Raw genomic sequence first — 16771 nt, forward strand, 5'->3', positions numbered from 1 at the left:
TTATTATTATTATTATTATTATTATTATTATTATATTATTATTATTATTATTATTATTATTATTTATTATTATTTAGCAGATGCTTTTATCTAAAGCGACTTACAGAAATTAATCCAAAGAAAAAAAAGAAACAAAGAATGATTTGAACTTACTAAGTATTATTTTTTGCTTACCTTTAGCATATGAGAAGTGCTAGTTTTACGAAATGAACATGTTTTACAAGGGATGCACATTATACAAGTAATGTTAAAGTAAACTCTCAATTATGTAGATAGTGCAAAGGGTGCATATTATATTCAGAAAATTAAGGTCATAATTTAATGTGGCAATAGTCTATTCTTATAGGACTACATGTAAGTTTATGTATACTAATATACTTATTTTGTTGTATGACTTTATAGACATACTATGAATCGTAAAGTGGTAGAGATCTCTATATGAATCACATGAAAATCCTTTACTGTAGGAGTCATAAACCTAATTGTGCTACACACTAGTAAACACAAGTATCTCAGAATGTATCAAAACAATATAAAAGTTACAAAGAAAAAGTGAAGGAACTATATGGTTCTATATAGAATGCCCTTTTTTCTAATAAAGGTGAGGGATAGCAATATTGATCTTTTGGGATTAGCTTCATGTGTTTAAATCGTTCTATTGTAATGATTTAAAAAGTAAATGTATCCTATTGGTGATTTTCCTCAAGGGTTATTTATTAGCTCTCTAAGATCACTTAATTCACCAAAAAATATCTTTGCAAGGATGATGTTACATCGCTGTTGAGATCATTAAAAAAAATATCTCAAGCGATATAGACCAGAAATCTTCCTGTTAAACAGAGATGAAGTTGTATTGGGTTCAGAAAAGATTCCTGTCACAGGGGTGAGAAGTTAATTGTTGTGCTTTTCATGTTCAACTATGTAGAGAAGAGTGCACTTTGGCATGAGGTCAGCCATAAACATATTTCTCTTTCCAAACAGGTACAATTGTCAGTATTTGACTATTGTTCTGATGATGCAGAGATGCAAGAACCAAACAAAGAATTTGCAAAACAAATCAAACTGAGGATTAGGCATGTTTTGTGCAAGACATGCATGAAATCATCCCTTATCCTTGTGTCATCCTTGCATTACCTTTTGCTTTAAACTTGCATTTACTGTAGATCTCTTGAAATTATTGCTTGAGTCACAGTATAAAGATACATTACTCAAACACAGCTACCCTATCTATGGCTATTTGATTTTCATACTGTTTTTTTTTTTTTTTTTATCTTCCTAAACAAAAGAATAGTAGTTATTTTTTAGAAAGATAACAGGAAAGTAACATAGATAGATAGATAGTTTTTAATTATAGAACAAGAAAGTCTTTTATTTAAATGGGAGCAGATTGAATTACAAGACCTAATCCCTGTGCACACAGGAAACATTTCTAAGCAGTGGTCTTCACTTTAAACAGCAGGTGAGTCTCCGCCAGTTCCCTCAGTGATGTTACAACTAGTGAGTAAGATATAAATTATTATACTTTATGATAATTGAGGCAGACAACAAAGCTTAGTATATTTCTTCTGAGATGCAGTGCCCCCCCCTCCCCCCACCCCCATCTGACAAACACAAAAGCCTGAAGATCAGAGAGCTGGGAAATGCTGACAAGAAAACCTTGAACACCTGCACTGCCTGAGTGGCCCACAAAGAGAGCCAGTCAGATCAATGACTTACACACCTACCTCATTCTGGACTCCTTTAAACACCTTCATCTGATTGGGTTTCTGTAAGAAACGTTTAAGGCTCTTTCTGAGGAGGTGATGAAAATAAGGGTGCATCCATTAAGTGTATGAAACAGACCTTAAATTGGTCCTGGACGAAGGATTTACATTTTTACTGTAAAGTCTGACGGACCACCTGCAGGTGGGCCCCCGACTTATATATATATATGGACATATATATATATATATATATATATATATATATATATATATATATATATATATATATATATATATATATATATATATATATATATATATATATTTGCAGAGCAGGAAAGCATACAGGCAGCTAGATTTCAAAACATCACTTAAACAAGAGCAGGAATATTTCTGGGCAGCAGGTAACACTGGACTGTTAAACTCTACAACTAATCAGAGAAATGACCTTCACAGTGTCAAGAGGCACTTGTATAACAAGGCATTCTGCTTTAGAAAGCTAGAGAGGCTGAGTGACCAAGAGGATATGTCAAATAGGTAGCTCTGGTTCATTTGATTTAGTTAGTAATTGTATATGTTTCTTCAAATTGCATGATCAAGTATGGGAAAAAAGAATACTTCATTGCTTATTTGTATTCTTTACACTTTTCTTGTGGAGCAAGTTTTGGCATGAATTCATCGGTCTGTTTTTGACACATAGTCAAATAGAATGTCTAACTCTTGTGATCATTTTGTACTAACTCTCCATGACCCCCAAAAAGGGGGAAGCTAGAGCATTAAAGTGATATGTACACTATTTACTTTGTGAAATTAAAATAAAACTGTTCAGGTTATAAAGATAATAACATAAACAAGACATAGGCATATTTGCGAGGTCTTCAATTAACCTTATCCTAGTGTAAGTGTAAAAAAGGGGAAGTAAAACCTAAGACAGACACAACTAAACTGTAGCTGATATATACAGTCTTGTTGTGATAAACCGCTTTGGACATTTAAAAAGTAAATATGCAATGAGACATTTGATCTGTCTTGTTAGTAATATGGTATTATCATTATACCATAATAGGTCAAAGATCGACTTTATTGCTCTCATAACAGTGTGTGTGTGTGTGTGTGTGTGTGTGTGTGTGTGTGTGTGTGTGTGTGTGTGTGTGTGTGAAAATACACTTTTTACTAATCTTATTCAATACCTGCAATCATACTTAACTTAAAGAATCACAGTTGTATGAAGCCAATATTTTGCATTTAATAAAAATAATCTTATTTAAATTACTACTATAATATGTTCTGTGCTGTAGTTACATTATCTGTTCTTGGCGAAGTGCTGCAATTGTATCAACAACAATACGTATCATGTCCTTAGCACCCTTATTTGAGTTTCCCAAAATGTATTTGAACCCTTCTTAGAAAGTAGAACAGCCTTATTTAGAAGAGAATATGTTTTAGAATGGCCAAATAATTTAAACCAAGAAAGTGTGATGCTGTGATACTATCGTATTGGGAAAATGCTAACATCCCAGTATTGCAAACTTTTGCTCCCATAATGAGAAAAGCCCACTCTTGCCACAAACACTATATTCATGATTTAAGTTGGCAAGCAGACACTGTCAAGACAGTTCCTGGCTTCAAATCACACAGATGCTGAGATCACAAAGCATAGTTTACATGCTTCAGCACAGGAATTCTTCCAAGCACTCCATGAAAGTTATTTTTGGTTAACAAGGATAAAAATCTAAAAATGCTAATGTTGTCATTGTACTCTTGTTTTTCTCTGGTAAATGTATATTCATGAACTGGGGCTAAGTACAAAGCAATAGTGTTGGTTATTGTAACCTGAATCCAGTAATTACTATACAGGTACTTTGAAACCACATATGTTTAAGTGATGATAGATTCTGTCATGTTTTAAGTATACACAAATAAGCATGTATTTGAACTACATAAATACAACACTGCAATAAAGTTGTATGTGTGAGTTTAAATGAAGTAGAGCCACAGGGTATGCTGAGTCACATAGATTACTGTCCATTAAAAGGATTGCAGCTTTTTGGCATTTTGTGTTTAATGATAATATTTAGTAAAACACGAGACTGAAACTGCCAGCAGAGATTACTTAATCCTTATCGCACTGACCTCACTTTTTACTGTAAGGTTTCAAGTCATTAGAAAGAAGTTAAAGGTAATGTATTTTATTTCATCTGGATAGTTGTTGAGTGGGTAGGTTTCTTTTGTAGGTGTGGAAAATGTTATATTGGTTTTACATTAAAATTGGAGATAAATCAAATAAATTATGAACAAATCTAACTCAGGGTCATTATCAGTTAATGTAACAACCACATGTACTGCATCTATTAATTGTTATGAAATGCAAGTGACAAACACTAAAACAGTAATAATATAAGTTGTCCTTTTATACATTTATCCTCAAATAGTGAATTTTCACCGTATAAACCCAATCCAATATTCATTAAAATAATGCATCTCGCTCATGAACAATATTATATAATATAGATATTAATATATATATATATATATATTATAAGGAGTATATTTCTATATATATATATTATTAATATATATATTATATATAATTTCGTTAACGAGTGGGCAATGTTTAGACGTACATGTCAGAAGATACGTCAAAATACTTAACACTACTGTGAAAGTATTTAAAATCCTACTTACCACCTACAAACTAGGTTGTATTTTTTTTTTGCTTTCAATTATAGATAAAAGTGTATAAGACCATTTCTTTCATAAAAAAAGTTCCTGTTTTTGTCAAAGCAGACATTTTTTCTCTGAAGCTAGTCAAAACTAAAATCTATCATTTACATGTACTGCTGAACTGAGATTTCAAGAGAAATATGACACGTTTCTACCTCTGTGTTTTAAATTCATCTTAAAATATTTGTATGTTTATAAAAATACTAACTGTAGTTTTCTAGCAGCCTGGAACATCAACGTTAAATCTTAAGAGCTACGTTGCTATATGGTGAACGGGGACAATGGATAAACCTTATTTTTTTAAATAAAATGTACTGTATATCACTGTCCCATTTCAGAATCCTCAGTTTCCTACCACCAGCTTACAGGAATAAGACATGTTTTGAAATACCCACAGTTCTTTTTTCACTGTTATAAGGTTACCCAATATAATCCAAAGCTTGAAAACCTCCAAGCTAAATATATTTGTATTCAAATACCCCCTATAGGGGTAGGGGTATAATGTGGTTACAGTATACACTAAAACATAAAAACAACAAATAGAAATGTTATAAATTGAAGACACAGAAACTGAAATTAATTTAAATTGTTTATTTTCCTTTTGAATGTTTACTGCACTGCATACAAATCAAGGCTTTTTATATGAATTATCTTTTAGGAAACAACATTAATTTAAAAATATACCCTAAACTATACTTTATAAAAGATGTTACAAAAATTATATTTTTGATTGAGTTATGATGCAATCTTTTATCTTCATAATTACAAAATCTGAATAAATATTGGCAAAGAAAATGTATCCTGTTGTACTTATTTCAATAAAAAAAAAATAAACTCTTCAATAAATAAATATAAAAAAAAATACATTTTTTTCTATTGTAATCTGGAATTGCATAAATAAATCCATCCTGGAAAGGAATAACTTTGGTAAGTGATCAATCCAGTTTTAACTTTCGTTTCTTGCAATGTTTGATTGATTTTACAGTCACCATAACTTGTTTCACAGTTCAGAGCTTAAATTGAGAAATGGTTTGTCCAACAATGCAAGAAATTCTTTCTGCAAATACTCCATTTCATGAAAGGAGTGTTCTCCCACAGGTAGATGTTTTGATACTACTTCGGTTTACTACATACTCCAAATAGGAGGTACCAGCAGCATCATAGTTTCATTACCAATTTCCTTTTGTCTTCTACTTGGTTTAGTATCAATGGAGCCTACAAGGCACAAGCAACTCTTGCTTTCACTCGTTCTTCTCAGACATGCTGAACTATCTTCCTGACACAGAAACGTGATTGTTCTCTTTGACTACAGGTCTCAAAACCAGCCTTCCAATAACCTTGCTGCATTAAGAAGCTGAAACGTTTACATCCTTGTTTCCATGGAAACCTGGGTTGAGGACATTTTCTTCATTAAAAAAAGCTGCTGCGTTTCAGCTGTATCCCAATACATCTCTGTACAACTCTGGCACTCTTTCGGGGTCTACTGGTCTTGGCAAGAAGTGTGTGAACTTTTGATGCCGTCTGGATCTAGTCCCATCTCTTGGAGTGCCATCTTTGTTTAGTGCTACAAAATATCGGCCTCCCTTGTCACTATGTTTGTAAAGATTGGAAGAATAAGTGTTGTACCAGTTTTCTTCAAATTGCTCCCTGAAGATGCATTCTGCTGACAACTTTTCCTGAAAAAGAAAAGAGTTCATTAGGTCAGTGAAGAAACCTTACAAAACAACAAATTAGATAAATTAACTAGTTTAACTGGGCACAATACTCTAAGATGGCCAGTCCAAAAAGTGGTGTTTGATTTAAATAGATTTATAAAACGCGCCACCTGCTGGCAATATGGATGCATTACTAATAGACAACTATTTTAGGCACTTATTTTATACTAAACTACCTACATTAAATGCAGTTTAATAGTGAACTATTATATTTTTTAAAATGTTAAAGAATTAAGGCCACTTTCATTAAAATAAACAAGTAATGGTTTTATTTTTTATACTCACAGAGCCATAAAGTTCTCCCTTGTCGTTCATTCCTAAGTAAAGACCACTGTCCACTCCTCGTATGCTGACCAGTCCAACAGCAACACTTATAAACTCCAAAATACCTGAAAAACAAAACATACGAATATCAACTTATATCAAGTTATATAAACGTTATATTCTCTCATTTATTACAACTGTTTGTATATTGCTTAAATTATTGTACAGTAAATGACTGGGAATTACAGTACTATGTAGGGTTTGGGTCTATTGATTCAAATGGCTGTGAATTGGATTTTTCTATAGACTTCACTGAACTTGTGTTAAGGATAATTTTGCTTATCGGAAAGTGGTTAGTCTGTAATCATTTTCTGTGCTGTTGTTTAATCGATACAAATACATGTTTATGGTGGGATATAACACAAAGCCCTTTTGTTTTGATAATCTTAAGCAAATCATTATTCACCTGTGTATTGCAATCCATTTCTAACAACATTGCAGGAATGGATACCCGAGGAAAAACTTGGGCATAACAAACAAAAACTAGGGCACATGTATGCTATTTATAACGAGTGTTGCAAAAACAAAGCAGGTTTAGGAGGAGTGTTGATTCAATATTCTCGATTAACCTAGTTTACCTAGTTTAAATAATACGAAATGCCTGAAAAATACAACTTACCTAACCGACTATGATCTTTCCTTGTCCCTTGCACAGTTCCATCAGGGTGTATTTCTAAGTGAAAACCAGTCCTGCAATACAGCTGCCTCCTTCGAAGGATGCCCTGTAAGTGGGCTAAATCAGTAGATGTGCTGCGGGACAGTCTTTCGTTCTGAGCCAGGTGATCACTCACAAGAATAGGGTTATCCCCAGCAGGAGGCAGAAAGAAATGTGAACCGACATGTCCAAAACCATCCAGACCGCTAAAGAAGCTCCCTACTTCGGCTAAAGGAGCCATCGGAGAGCTGGTAAATTCACTCTTCAGCAGATATCCAGTAATTCTATAGAAAAAGTAACCACTACATTAAAACGCGTCCTTTAAAAATCCAAATCGGTTTGGTGTGTGTGTTGTTTTAGTAAGAAACAAGTGTTGTTTTTTCTTGCTGTCGTCTCCAGGTTTCTCTTTTTCTTAAAGTCCAGACACTTCTTGTGGAAGCCTCTAGCTTGTGCTGTTGTGTCTGTATAACTGGATTAGATTAGAGTCCTGTTTAAATACATACCGTATATGTAAATTCAATCTTGACATATGCTAATTCACCGCTTTGTAGACTCTATTTGAAATAGTAATCCTTACCATTAGCACACCTTTCATATTAAAATAGACATGTTCAGTCGTACAGTCATTCAATAGCCTGATTATATTACATTACAGGCTACTTTGCTGTTGAGATCCTAAATTAAGCACGCTCGAGCTTGGAGTATAATATGCCAGGCATGAGAGGTGAGTTGCTATAAAAAGGAGTTGCTTTTAGCGCGACTAGAAGACGTGCAGCAGGTGCAAAATGCAAAGAAAAGAGAAGGGGCGTTACCCGGGGATTAGACCTGCCCGGGCAGATATACATTAAAGCAAGGTATAAACTCAAAGATCTACAGAAAGTAGTTCTTAAACAGAAGTCTGTTCCGTAAAAACACGCGTGTTGTAAATAAACTATCCGTTTTGTTGAAACTTACATTCAGTCTGTGGTTTGGCTGGGTATTTAAAACCCTTTTGAAAATTATATAATTCAGCCGAATCAATTATACATGAAGTCTCAACATACACACGATCCACTGCTGTACTTACAGTAGGCCTACATTCAATATTATGTTGTTGTAAATTCAATGAAAAATAACAGAGAACGTTCGTTGGTTGAAAAGTGATCATATGTTTTTTTTTTTTGTTTGTTTGTTTTGTTTTGTTTTTGTGGGGGGGTGGTCCGACTGATTGCTCATAAATACTGTATTTGAGTGAAAGAAATTAGCCAAACATGTCGCCCGTTCTTTGAAACAAATAATCTTTGTTGAGAGAAAATATAGTATAACACTTGTGAGACTGCTTGCTCGTTCAGCAATCTGTTTTAAATATTATTAGGTAATGATTTTAAAATACGATTACCGAAATGTGGTCGTTAAATATAAGGAACATCACGATCAATATAGGTACGGTTAAGATCAAACAGAATTTATTAGTTCAAAATAGTCATATGATCGCTCTGTGAGTTTTTGAACAACGGGCTAAATTGACCTGTTCTTGTCTGTGCAAAGCCCTGCAAGGTCCCATGATAATAATAAACAAGCAACATATATTCTGTATCAATACAGGAGTCTGTGTGGGCCAGGTCCCGGCTCACTCACTGACTCGCTGTGTGACCCTGAGCAAGTCACTTACTGTAACCTCCATGTGGTCTGTGAGATGTACAGTTCACACACCCTAGCCTCTGTAAGTGGCTTGGATAAAAGTGTCTACTAAATAAACCAAAAATAATAATAATAATAATAATATAATCTAAATATTATAATAATAGAATTAAATAATACCAAATAATTCTCATTTAGTGCACAAGTTCGTTCTAATTGAAATATATTAGAAGAATGATGCAGTGAGAAAGTGCTGGTAGTGCAGTACACATCACAGGCTGCAGATGTGTTATTGTGCCTCTTAGATGGCAATGCCTTGTCAAGTGGTGAGGCTCCTATACTGCCATAATAAAGACTTAAAAACACATCTGTGTAAATGCTTCACTTCAGTGTCAAACATCAGATGATCTTTCCCGTCTTTGAACAAAATCTGCTTAATTGTGGTGTAAATATCAAAGGACAAATCAAAGTTGGGCAATCCAGCACAGAAAATACTACACAAAGGTATCAGACATGTTTGAACCCCATATCAAATATATCCCTTCCTTCAATTTGTCCACTACAATGGCTTTAATATATATATATATATATATATATATATATATATATATATATATATATATATATATATATTATATGGATATAATGATATAGATTAATAAGGATGGAGTTTTTTTTTTTTACAATAAAATGCAAGTTTTTGATCAGATGAAATATCAATATATTTTACAAAAACTAGTCTAGACATATTGTCTGTCCTACCTTCATCTGTACTACGCCTGATGTATAAGTTAATTTTATGTAAAGTTAAGATTTGGATTTTAGAACTGGGTTCAATTTATTTATTTATTTATAATGTTGACAAACATATAACGCTAAATTATTGCACATTATATATATATATATATATATATATATATATATATATATATATATATATATATATATATATATATATATATATATAAAACAAAGCAAATGTGGGTAATATATTTAACATGGTTTTGCAATATTAACCTACAGCAAGATCTAGTGGGATTAGATTTAGAAATACTGAAAGAAATAGAATAAATTCAGTGGAACTGGCAAGATAGGAAAGAAACAAAGCCAGACTAATGGGTTGCAGTATCAAAATCAGCAAATGAAAGACAAATCCTTGTTGATAGGTTACTGACACATTCAGATTATATCCCCCCATTACACTGGGCATTTCTAGGGTTAACCTACCAGCCTGGGTCTGTCCAGGTCTGTCATCCACCTGTTAACCCATTAATCCCAATAGGGGATTGCTAAAGACAACAACTATGCTTAGTATCTAGTTTTAAGAAAATCACATTCCAAATCAACATGGTCTCCAGTCAAAAAAAAAAAAAAAAAAAAAAAAGGTATAGCATGTTATCAGATATATAGAGGTATTAATTACAACCGTTACCAAAACACACGCTTAAGAAGTACAGTAGAATGTGCATAATATAAGGCATCAGGTGCATTGCATTGTGTTCTGTTTCCAGTCTTACCATAAAACTGTTTGCTGTGCTGCAATCCAACAACTAATGTGTGTGAGACATATCTGTGATTTCCCAGGCAGCTGTGTGGTCCTGGTCACCCGCTAGTTTTGTTTGTACAAACTTTCACCCATCACCTTTTTTAACCAGTTTTGTGACTCATCTGTGGCTACAGTGCAAATTTGGGATTGATGTTCCAGGGAAGTTTTCATTGTTGCATATCCGAGACACATTTTATTTTACAAGCCCACTGTGCAACCTTTTTTTTTTTTTTTTTTTTTTTTAATTATTGATCTGTTAGGTTTGAGAACTACACTGAAATATATTCTGTACATACACACTGCGTTTGATATGCTGCCAACTGCATACACAGCCTCAACAATGTCTCGCCGCTGTGCAAGAACAGGTGCTGGATAGATTTACTTGGACTGTGTCCCTTTTCCAGATCTCGCGAGGTTTGAGAAAATCAGCGTTTCCAACTAAGTTAATACTAGCAACAACTATGGTCGCTATCAGCAGAGTATTTCTTGTTGTAATTAAGTCTATGAAGAATAACTTCACAGCAAGCCTACCAAGCGACCACCTACGGAATATACCTAAAAGGAAAGTGAAGTCGCTGAAGCCCGGTGTAACAGCGATGTTTGTAGCTGCAGGAGGAGCTTTCGCCTACTAGTATCACTGCCATGCGAATAAGTCGTATCGGGGCAACGGATTGGTGTTCATTATCAAGAACAAAACGGACCTGGTCTCATCACTATCCGCAGTAGCTGCGAAGGAACAGGTAGTGTGTGTGTGTGAGAGAGAGTGAGAGAAGGAGGGGGAGAGGGAGAGGATACAGCATTGGTGATTTAGTCCGTTCAATTTGTGGATGCTTATGCTGCGGCAGTAATATCAGTACTGTAATCTATTGTTGCATGTCATAAAAAGTTCAAGGTTACTGGTAGGCTGCTCCCAGTCCAGAAGCTTGTTTATAAAGACAGGTGAGCTTGCCAAGTTGACTTTTCAGGATATGTAAATATGTGTGTAAGTGTAGTTGATCATATATGCAAAGGTCTACCTCATTTATTTTGCAAGTAAAATATATAAAATTGCTTTTGTACACACAAAATACATGGTATGTTCTGTATTGAAGCAGCAGGACCCCTTTTAATATTGATATTTTCAAAAAATGTAATAGAATATAAAAGGGTCTGTGAAGCTATCAGAAGACTTGGATAGCAGGACTATCCATGTTGATAGTCAGAAAGCATCTCCATCATGTACTGTAGCAAAGTTTCTAAATGGAAAACGCTGTCATCTGGAAACAACTGCTGCACCAACACAAACATACTGCAGGAGGTAAAGCAAAACAAAAAGAGAACACTTAGAAGTTAAACCCATTGGCCTGCCTGTGAGTACCAAGCACTGTTTTTCCAATGGCTGTTTTTTAATGATGATCTGGCGTGGAAGTGTCAATACATACATTTTCCTTAGTAAGCTTCAAGTTAATTACCATGAAGAAAACAGTCTGTGATGGTGGTCCACTATAAAGGCGTTATATAAAATAAAGATTGATTGATTGATTTACCAAAATGTCTACATTTTTCATATTGGAAAATCTGAGACCTGAAAGGTCTAAAATGAAACTCAAAAGGTTGAATTGTTTGACAAGGCCTATCAACAGTAAACACTGCATAAATAACACATTTAACATTACTTACCTGCCAGATGTTCAAGTAGACTATGCGCCAAAGCATCAGTAACAGCATCAGCATTACACAGGCTAATTGTATTATACCTGTACAGTAAATATGTGATCTTTGTTTAAAAAACACAAGTTTTATTTTTTCTTTCAGTTACTGTAGATTTATTACAGGTTAAGCTGTAAAATATAATTTGTTATTCAATAAACTGGCTAAAATGGCCACCCATATATCTTGTCAAATAATATCAAATATATATATATATATATATATATATATATATATATATATATATATATATATATATATATATATTCAGTGATCTATCCAAAATAACTGACGTTTTGCAGCTCTATAGATTACAATATTTTTAACTAATGTATTGTATGCTTTTGGAAGGCCTCAGTTGCCTGTTAACCAATGTTTTTAACCTTTTTCATCAAATCTAAAACACGTACATTTCGTTTCACGGACCCTGAGGTAACATTAGATAGTCCAAGATTAGTGTCAATTAGGGTCTGCGAAACCAACTGGTAAGATATCAAACGCAAATGCTAAAAGTCATACATGTTACAAAAGCACTGGAAAAAAAGAACTCGGTTCCCTTCCCTGTCTAACTGCTTCTACACCAATTTTTACATGGTGCTGCAAACCAACTCTTTATGAACAATTCAGTTAGCTTGCAGCTGTGACAGATTTTCGGAAAACCCTCTCCATTTCAAAAATGAACCTTAAAACGATTTGTCTTATAATCTATACAAGTTATACTGTTGACCTAATACTACTGATTGGGAACATTTCAACAGCTGTAACATTTTCATCTGTAACCGGTATTACAAATTTAATAAAGAGTAACTGGATATGTACGTAAACAATAAGGCTTTGCAACATTGGAACACTTGTGGCTGTACCCTCAAGTGGCTAGATGCGTTGTGTGATTCATGGTGGAAGGAATACACAGCTCTCTCTATGAGAACAGTGTTGGAAACAACCCTTTTGAAATCTTCTAACCCCCCCCCCATTTTTTTTGCTATGCTCATTCATTGTAAGTTATAGAGGTCATATTTTTATTTCCTAGGACATTTCACATGGGCTAGAGTGCACCGACAGGACGTAAGTCAAGTCTTAAGTAGGTCGGAAATCGTAAATCAGAAGTTAATACATTCTGGCTTCTTGTCTGCTAGTTGTGTTTTAAATGAAAGATATGTTATAACAGTAGTTTAATTTATTAGATTACTTTTGCATACATTTCCTTGATTTCAAAGAAAATGAAATTTTTCAAACAATTCGTTGTCATCGTATTTGTCCAAAGGATTACTTTGGTCGCTGAGCACACGTTCACACCTGAGACTAAATCCTTTACGCCTGCTCTTTATGAGGCATAGGAGTTAAGCCCATGTGTAACTCAGACACACGCACGTCCTGGTGGTGCACTAGGAGTACATTTTAAAGTCTGGTTTATTTCTGTTTTTAAGTTTGACGTCAGGCGTGCATCCTGTTGGTGCACTCCAGCCCTGGAGAGTGAAATTGTCTCCAATCCTTCAATGCCTGCTTTAATCCAATGACATGCTTTGACCCTGACAACATTTTTGACCCTGGTAAATTGTCCAAACATAAACTACATAAAGTCAAACAAACTGCTAGATGTTTGCTATAACATGGGTTTCATTCAAAACTGCACATAGCAAATGAAAATACAAACTACAATAATTTTAAATATGGTATTTAGTACCATACCGTTTGTTGCTACATTTTATGGTGACTAATTTTAGTTATTTTTTCTTTTTTTGTGATCATATGTTTTTATTGGAAGTACACAGAACAAAACAGAAATACAACACGCCAAATATCAACAACACCTATGTCTGAAACAAACTTCTGCAATGCAAAGGAAACCAATTGCTGTGAACTTCTTTGTTGTGCATTCGATATGTCTCAGGTATGGTTCATAACGACATTCATATCAGCACTGAGGACCAAAGAAGAATCAGACGACTCCAAAATAGCTTTTTAGTCAGCGAAATAAACAAACCAGAGGCAGAAATCGTAGCGATGTACACTGAAACAAAAGCCACCCTATTGCCAGAAATGATAGACTTCAAATAAGTTACCCTCCCCATTTCATCCCCGTTGTCGTCAGCCATCGTCTATCAAGTGAACAGATCAGAGTACCGGGACAGAGAGCAGCCAAGGCCGAGGTGTCGCACAGTAGAGCCAACCTTCTTCATCCCATCAGAGTGCGTCCTGTCAGCAGAAGCAGGGGAAAGACTACGGACCTGGGATAGGCCATGGAGGTCAAGAGAATCCAAAAGGCTTGGGCATCTTCATGAGACTGGAACAGATGAACCATGGAGATGGCTGATCTTCAGAGCCACTGGGAAGAGCAGAAATGCATGCAGGCCACAGGAACATGCAAAGACAATAGAGTGGGAGAAGGCCCTGCGGCACTGAGCAGTGAAGCTACTGTAGTCTGGAAAACATTTAAGTTCACTGGCCGCACAACGAGACGTGTCCTTCTTGGCTGCTTGCATTATAGCCTGGCGGTCTGAATATCTCAGGAGATTAAAAAGAAGCATGCAAGGCTTCTCTTTTGCTTTAGAATGGTCAGAGTAAATATGATGTGCACGCATTATTTGAATATCTTGAATACCAGATAGGGTCAGAAACCACAGTGAGAGTGATTTGGTCAAGAAATCAACGACATCAAAGTCATTATTTCATAGGTTTCTGTCCTCAAGATCCCGACATTTGGGTCTCCATCTGATCGATCCTGCTCTCACAAGATGCCATATCCGAGTGCGAAGAGTGGTCAAATCAGATTTAAGGGTATTGAATTCCACAGTGAAGCCTGTGAACTGTTTCCGCGAAGTGGCCACCCCAGAAGCAGTTTCCAGCACTGTATTTTCAATCCAAGACAGCATGTGTTCAAAATATTGACAAGTCTGTGTCATACAGGCCTCTGTAATGGCGGACGAGTCTGGATCCATCTTGCTTTTTTCCCCCTTGGATGGAGAAGAAGAATGAGAGGTAGAGGTCTGTTTTTTTGATGTACATGATACTCTCGAGGCAAATCAGACAGTGATATATTCATTGGTAACAAGGGAGTGTGCCCTTTTAAAAAGTGAAATAATTGAGGGGAGGTGAGGAGAAAAGAAAAGAGACTAGACTGACATTGCTCTCGCAGGTCACATGATCCCCCTAATTTTTATATTTTTTTCAATTGCTCAATAAAAAAAGAGGATACTGTGTACATGAAACATAAAACTGTTTAAAGTTAATACTCCTGATCAGGTTATAAGGATTAAGCAGGGTTTTCAAAATATGCTGAGTGGCGCAATGCATTGTCTAAAATGATATTTGTGCCGGCCACTTTTATTAAAAATATATATATATATATATATAAAATGATCATTTGCGTGTATTATTATTACTTAGCTTCGTAGATGTCTTCAGTTTTTTGTCGTATTATAATTCATATAAACAGGATGCTGGAGACATCTGCCCAAGGCTTCTAAGAAATTAAAGAGAAAAATATCCCTAGAGTCTGCGACAGCGGAGCGGAAGATGACTCAATGTTGGATAACACGGTTAACGACTTAGGAACGGAAACGGGTATGAGAATGGAGAGTTCAAGATCTGCAGTTAGCAAAGATATGGAACTCCAGGTTTGTATTTGCAGCTGGAGCAAGGCGACAACAGTCAGGGGTTTGAAGATTCATCAAGGGAGAAGGAAATGCTTGAGGGAGAAGGGACAAGGGCCTTGCATTGATCAGTACTTCTGCCGAAATCAGTCGAATGAAATCCAGCGTCAGGAAGCAAAGCACAGTTCGCAGGATATCAGCACCCCTGTCATAGACGTGAGGAGGACTTGCATGGATACAATTAGTGATGAACCTAATGATCCTTGTGAACCCGGTCAGACGAACCAGCATAAGAGAGAAAAGACCCTCAGTGGGCAAAAGCCTGGAGTTAAATGGCCAAGAGCTTGTGAGAAAACTATATGGAACACAGTAAACACAGATCTCTGTTTTACTTTGGAAAGGTTAAACGGAACAGTTGAAAAGAAGCTGGGTAAATTTGAGGACATCATCTACGCATATGGAAGCGAGGGATTTGGAATTGCAAAAAGGAAGGAAAAAGTACAAACTATTCCGGGAAAGTGTAGACGGAAGCAGGAGATTGAGCGCTTAGTTAGAGAAAGGAGGCAGTTGAGGAAGCAATGGAGAAAAGCAGAGCAAAGTCAGAAGGAGGGACTCAATCTGTTACAAAGGGTCATAAAAGATAAGCTTGCAACATTGCGCAGAGCTGAGCGCCTACGGAAACGCTACAAAAAGAAAGAGTGTGCGAGAAATAACTTTTATAAAGATCCATTCAAATTTGTAAAGCTATTCACCAGTGAGAAAAAATTGCACACTGAAATCATTTAAGTTTGAGCTGGAGAGATATTTGGAGGAAACACATACAGATTCAAAAAGGCAGGAGCCTATATCAATTCCTTCAGATATCCTATCTATCAATCCACCCAAATACCAAATGGAGGACTGTGCACGTAAGTGGAAAGAAGTAGAGCAAGCTGTGAAAAAAGCAAGGGCATCATCATCTCCAGGGCCTAATGGAGTTCCATACAGAGTGTACAAGAGTGCTTCTGGATTTCTACGAATCCTGAGGACATTTATGAAAGTGGCATGGGAAAAACAGGTTGTACTAAGAGCATGGTGCCGAGCAGATGGAGTCTTTATACCAAAGAAAAGGATTCTACAAGCATCGGTCAGTTTCATTATATTTTCATTATATTTAACGTAGAAGGCAAGATTATCTTCAGCATTATTGCTTAGAGATTGTC

At 35.4% G+C, this 16771-nt stretch overlaps 1 protein-coding gene and 1 pseudogene across 1 annotated transcript; one reads left to right on the top strand and one right to left on the bottom strand.

The window, feature by feature from the left end:
* Nucleotides 1-5332: 5332 nt before the first annotated feature.
* On the bottom strand, nucleotides 5333-7504 carry LOC121297359 (fibroblast growth factor 20-like). Its single transcript, XM_041223683.1, has 3 exons — nucleotides 7086-7504; nucleotides 6428-6531; nucleotides 5333-6103 (listed from the first exon to the last, which is right to left on the bottom strand). Exons 1-3 carry the CDS (start codon nucleotides 7360-7362, stop codon nucleotides 5858-5860), a joined length of 627 nt encoding a protein of 208 aa, XP_041079617.1. The 5' UTR covers nucleotides 7363-7504; the 3' UTR covers nucleotides 5333-5857.
* A 3244-nt stretch (nucleotides 7505-10748) lies between these two features.
* The window catches only part of LOC121322065, a 50876-nt pseudogene continuing 44853 nt past the window's right edge, over nucleotides 10749-16771 (top strand).

Source organism: Polyodon spathula, chromosome 1, assembly GCF_017654505.1.
Source record: "Polyodon spathula isolate WHYD16114869_AA chromosome 1, ASM1765450v1, whole genome shotgun sequence".
NCBI lineage: Eukaryota > Metazoa > Chordata > Actinopteri > Acipenseriformes > Polyodontidae > Polyodon > Polyodon spathula.

Excerpts from the sequence above, each read along its gene's own strand:
- LOC121297359 (XM_041223683.1), bottom strand. The coding sequence starts at position 7,362 with ATGGCTCCTTTAGCCGAAGTAGGGAGCTTCTTTAGCGGTCTGGATGGT. Across the intron at positions 6,532-7,085 it reads GAAAGATCATAGTCGGTTAG|GTATTTTGGAGTTTATAAGT; the intron begins GTAAGTTGTATT and ends TTTGTTTTTCAG. Across the intron at positions 6,104-6,427 it reads AGGGAGAACTTTATGGCTCT|GAAAAGTTGTCAGCAGAATG; the intron begins GTGAGTATAAAA and ends TTTCTTTTTCAG.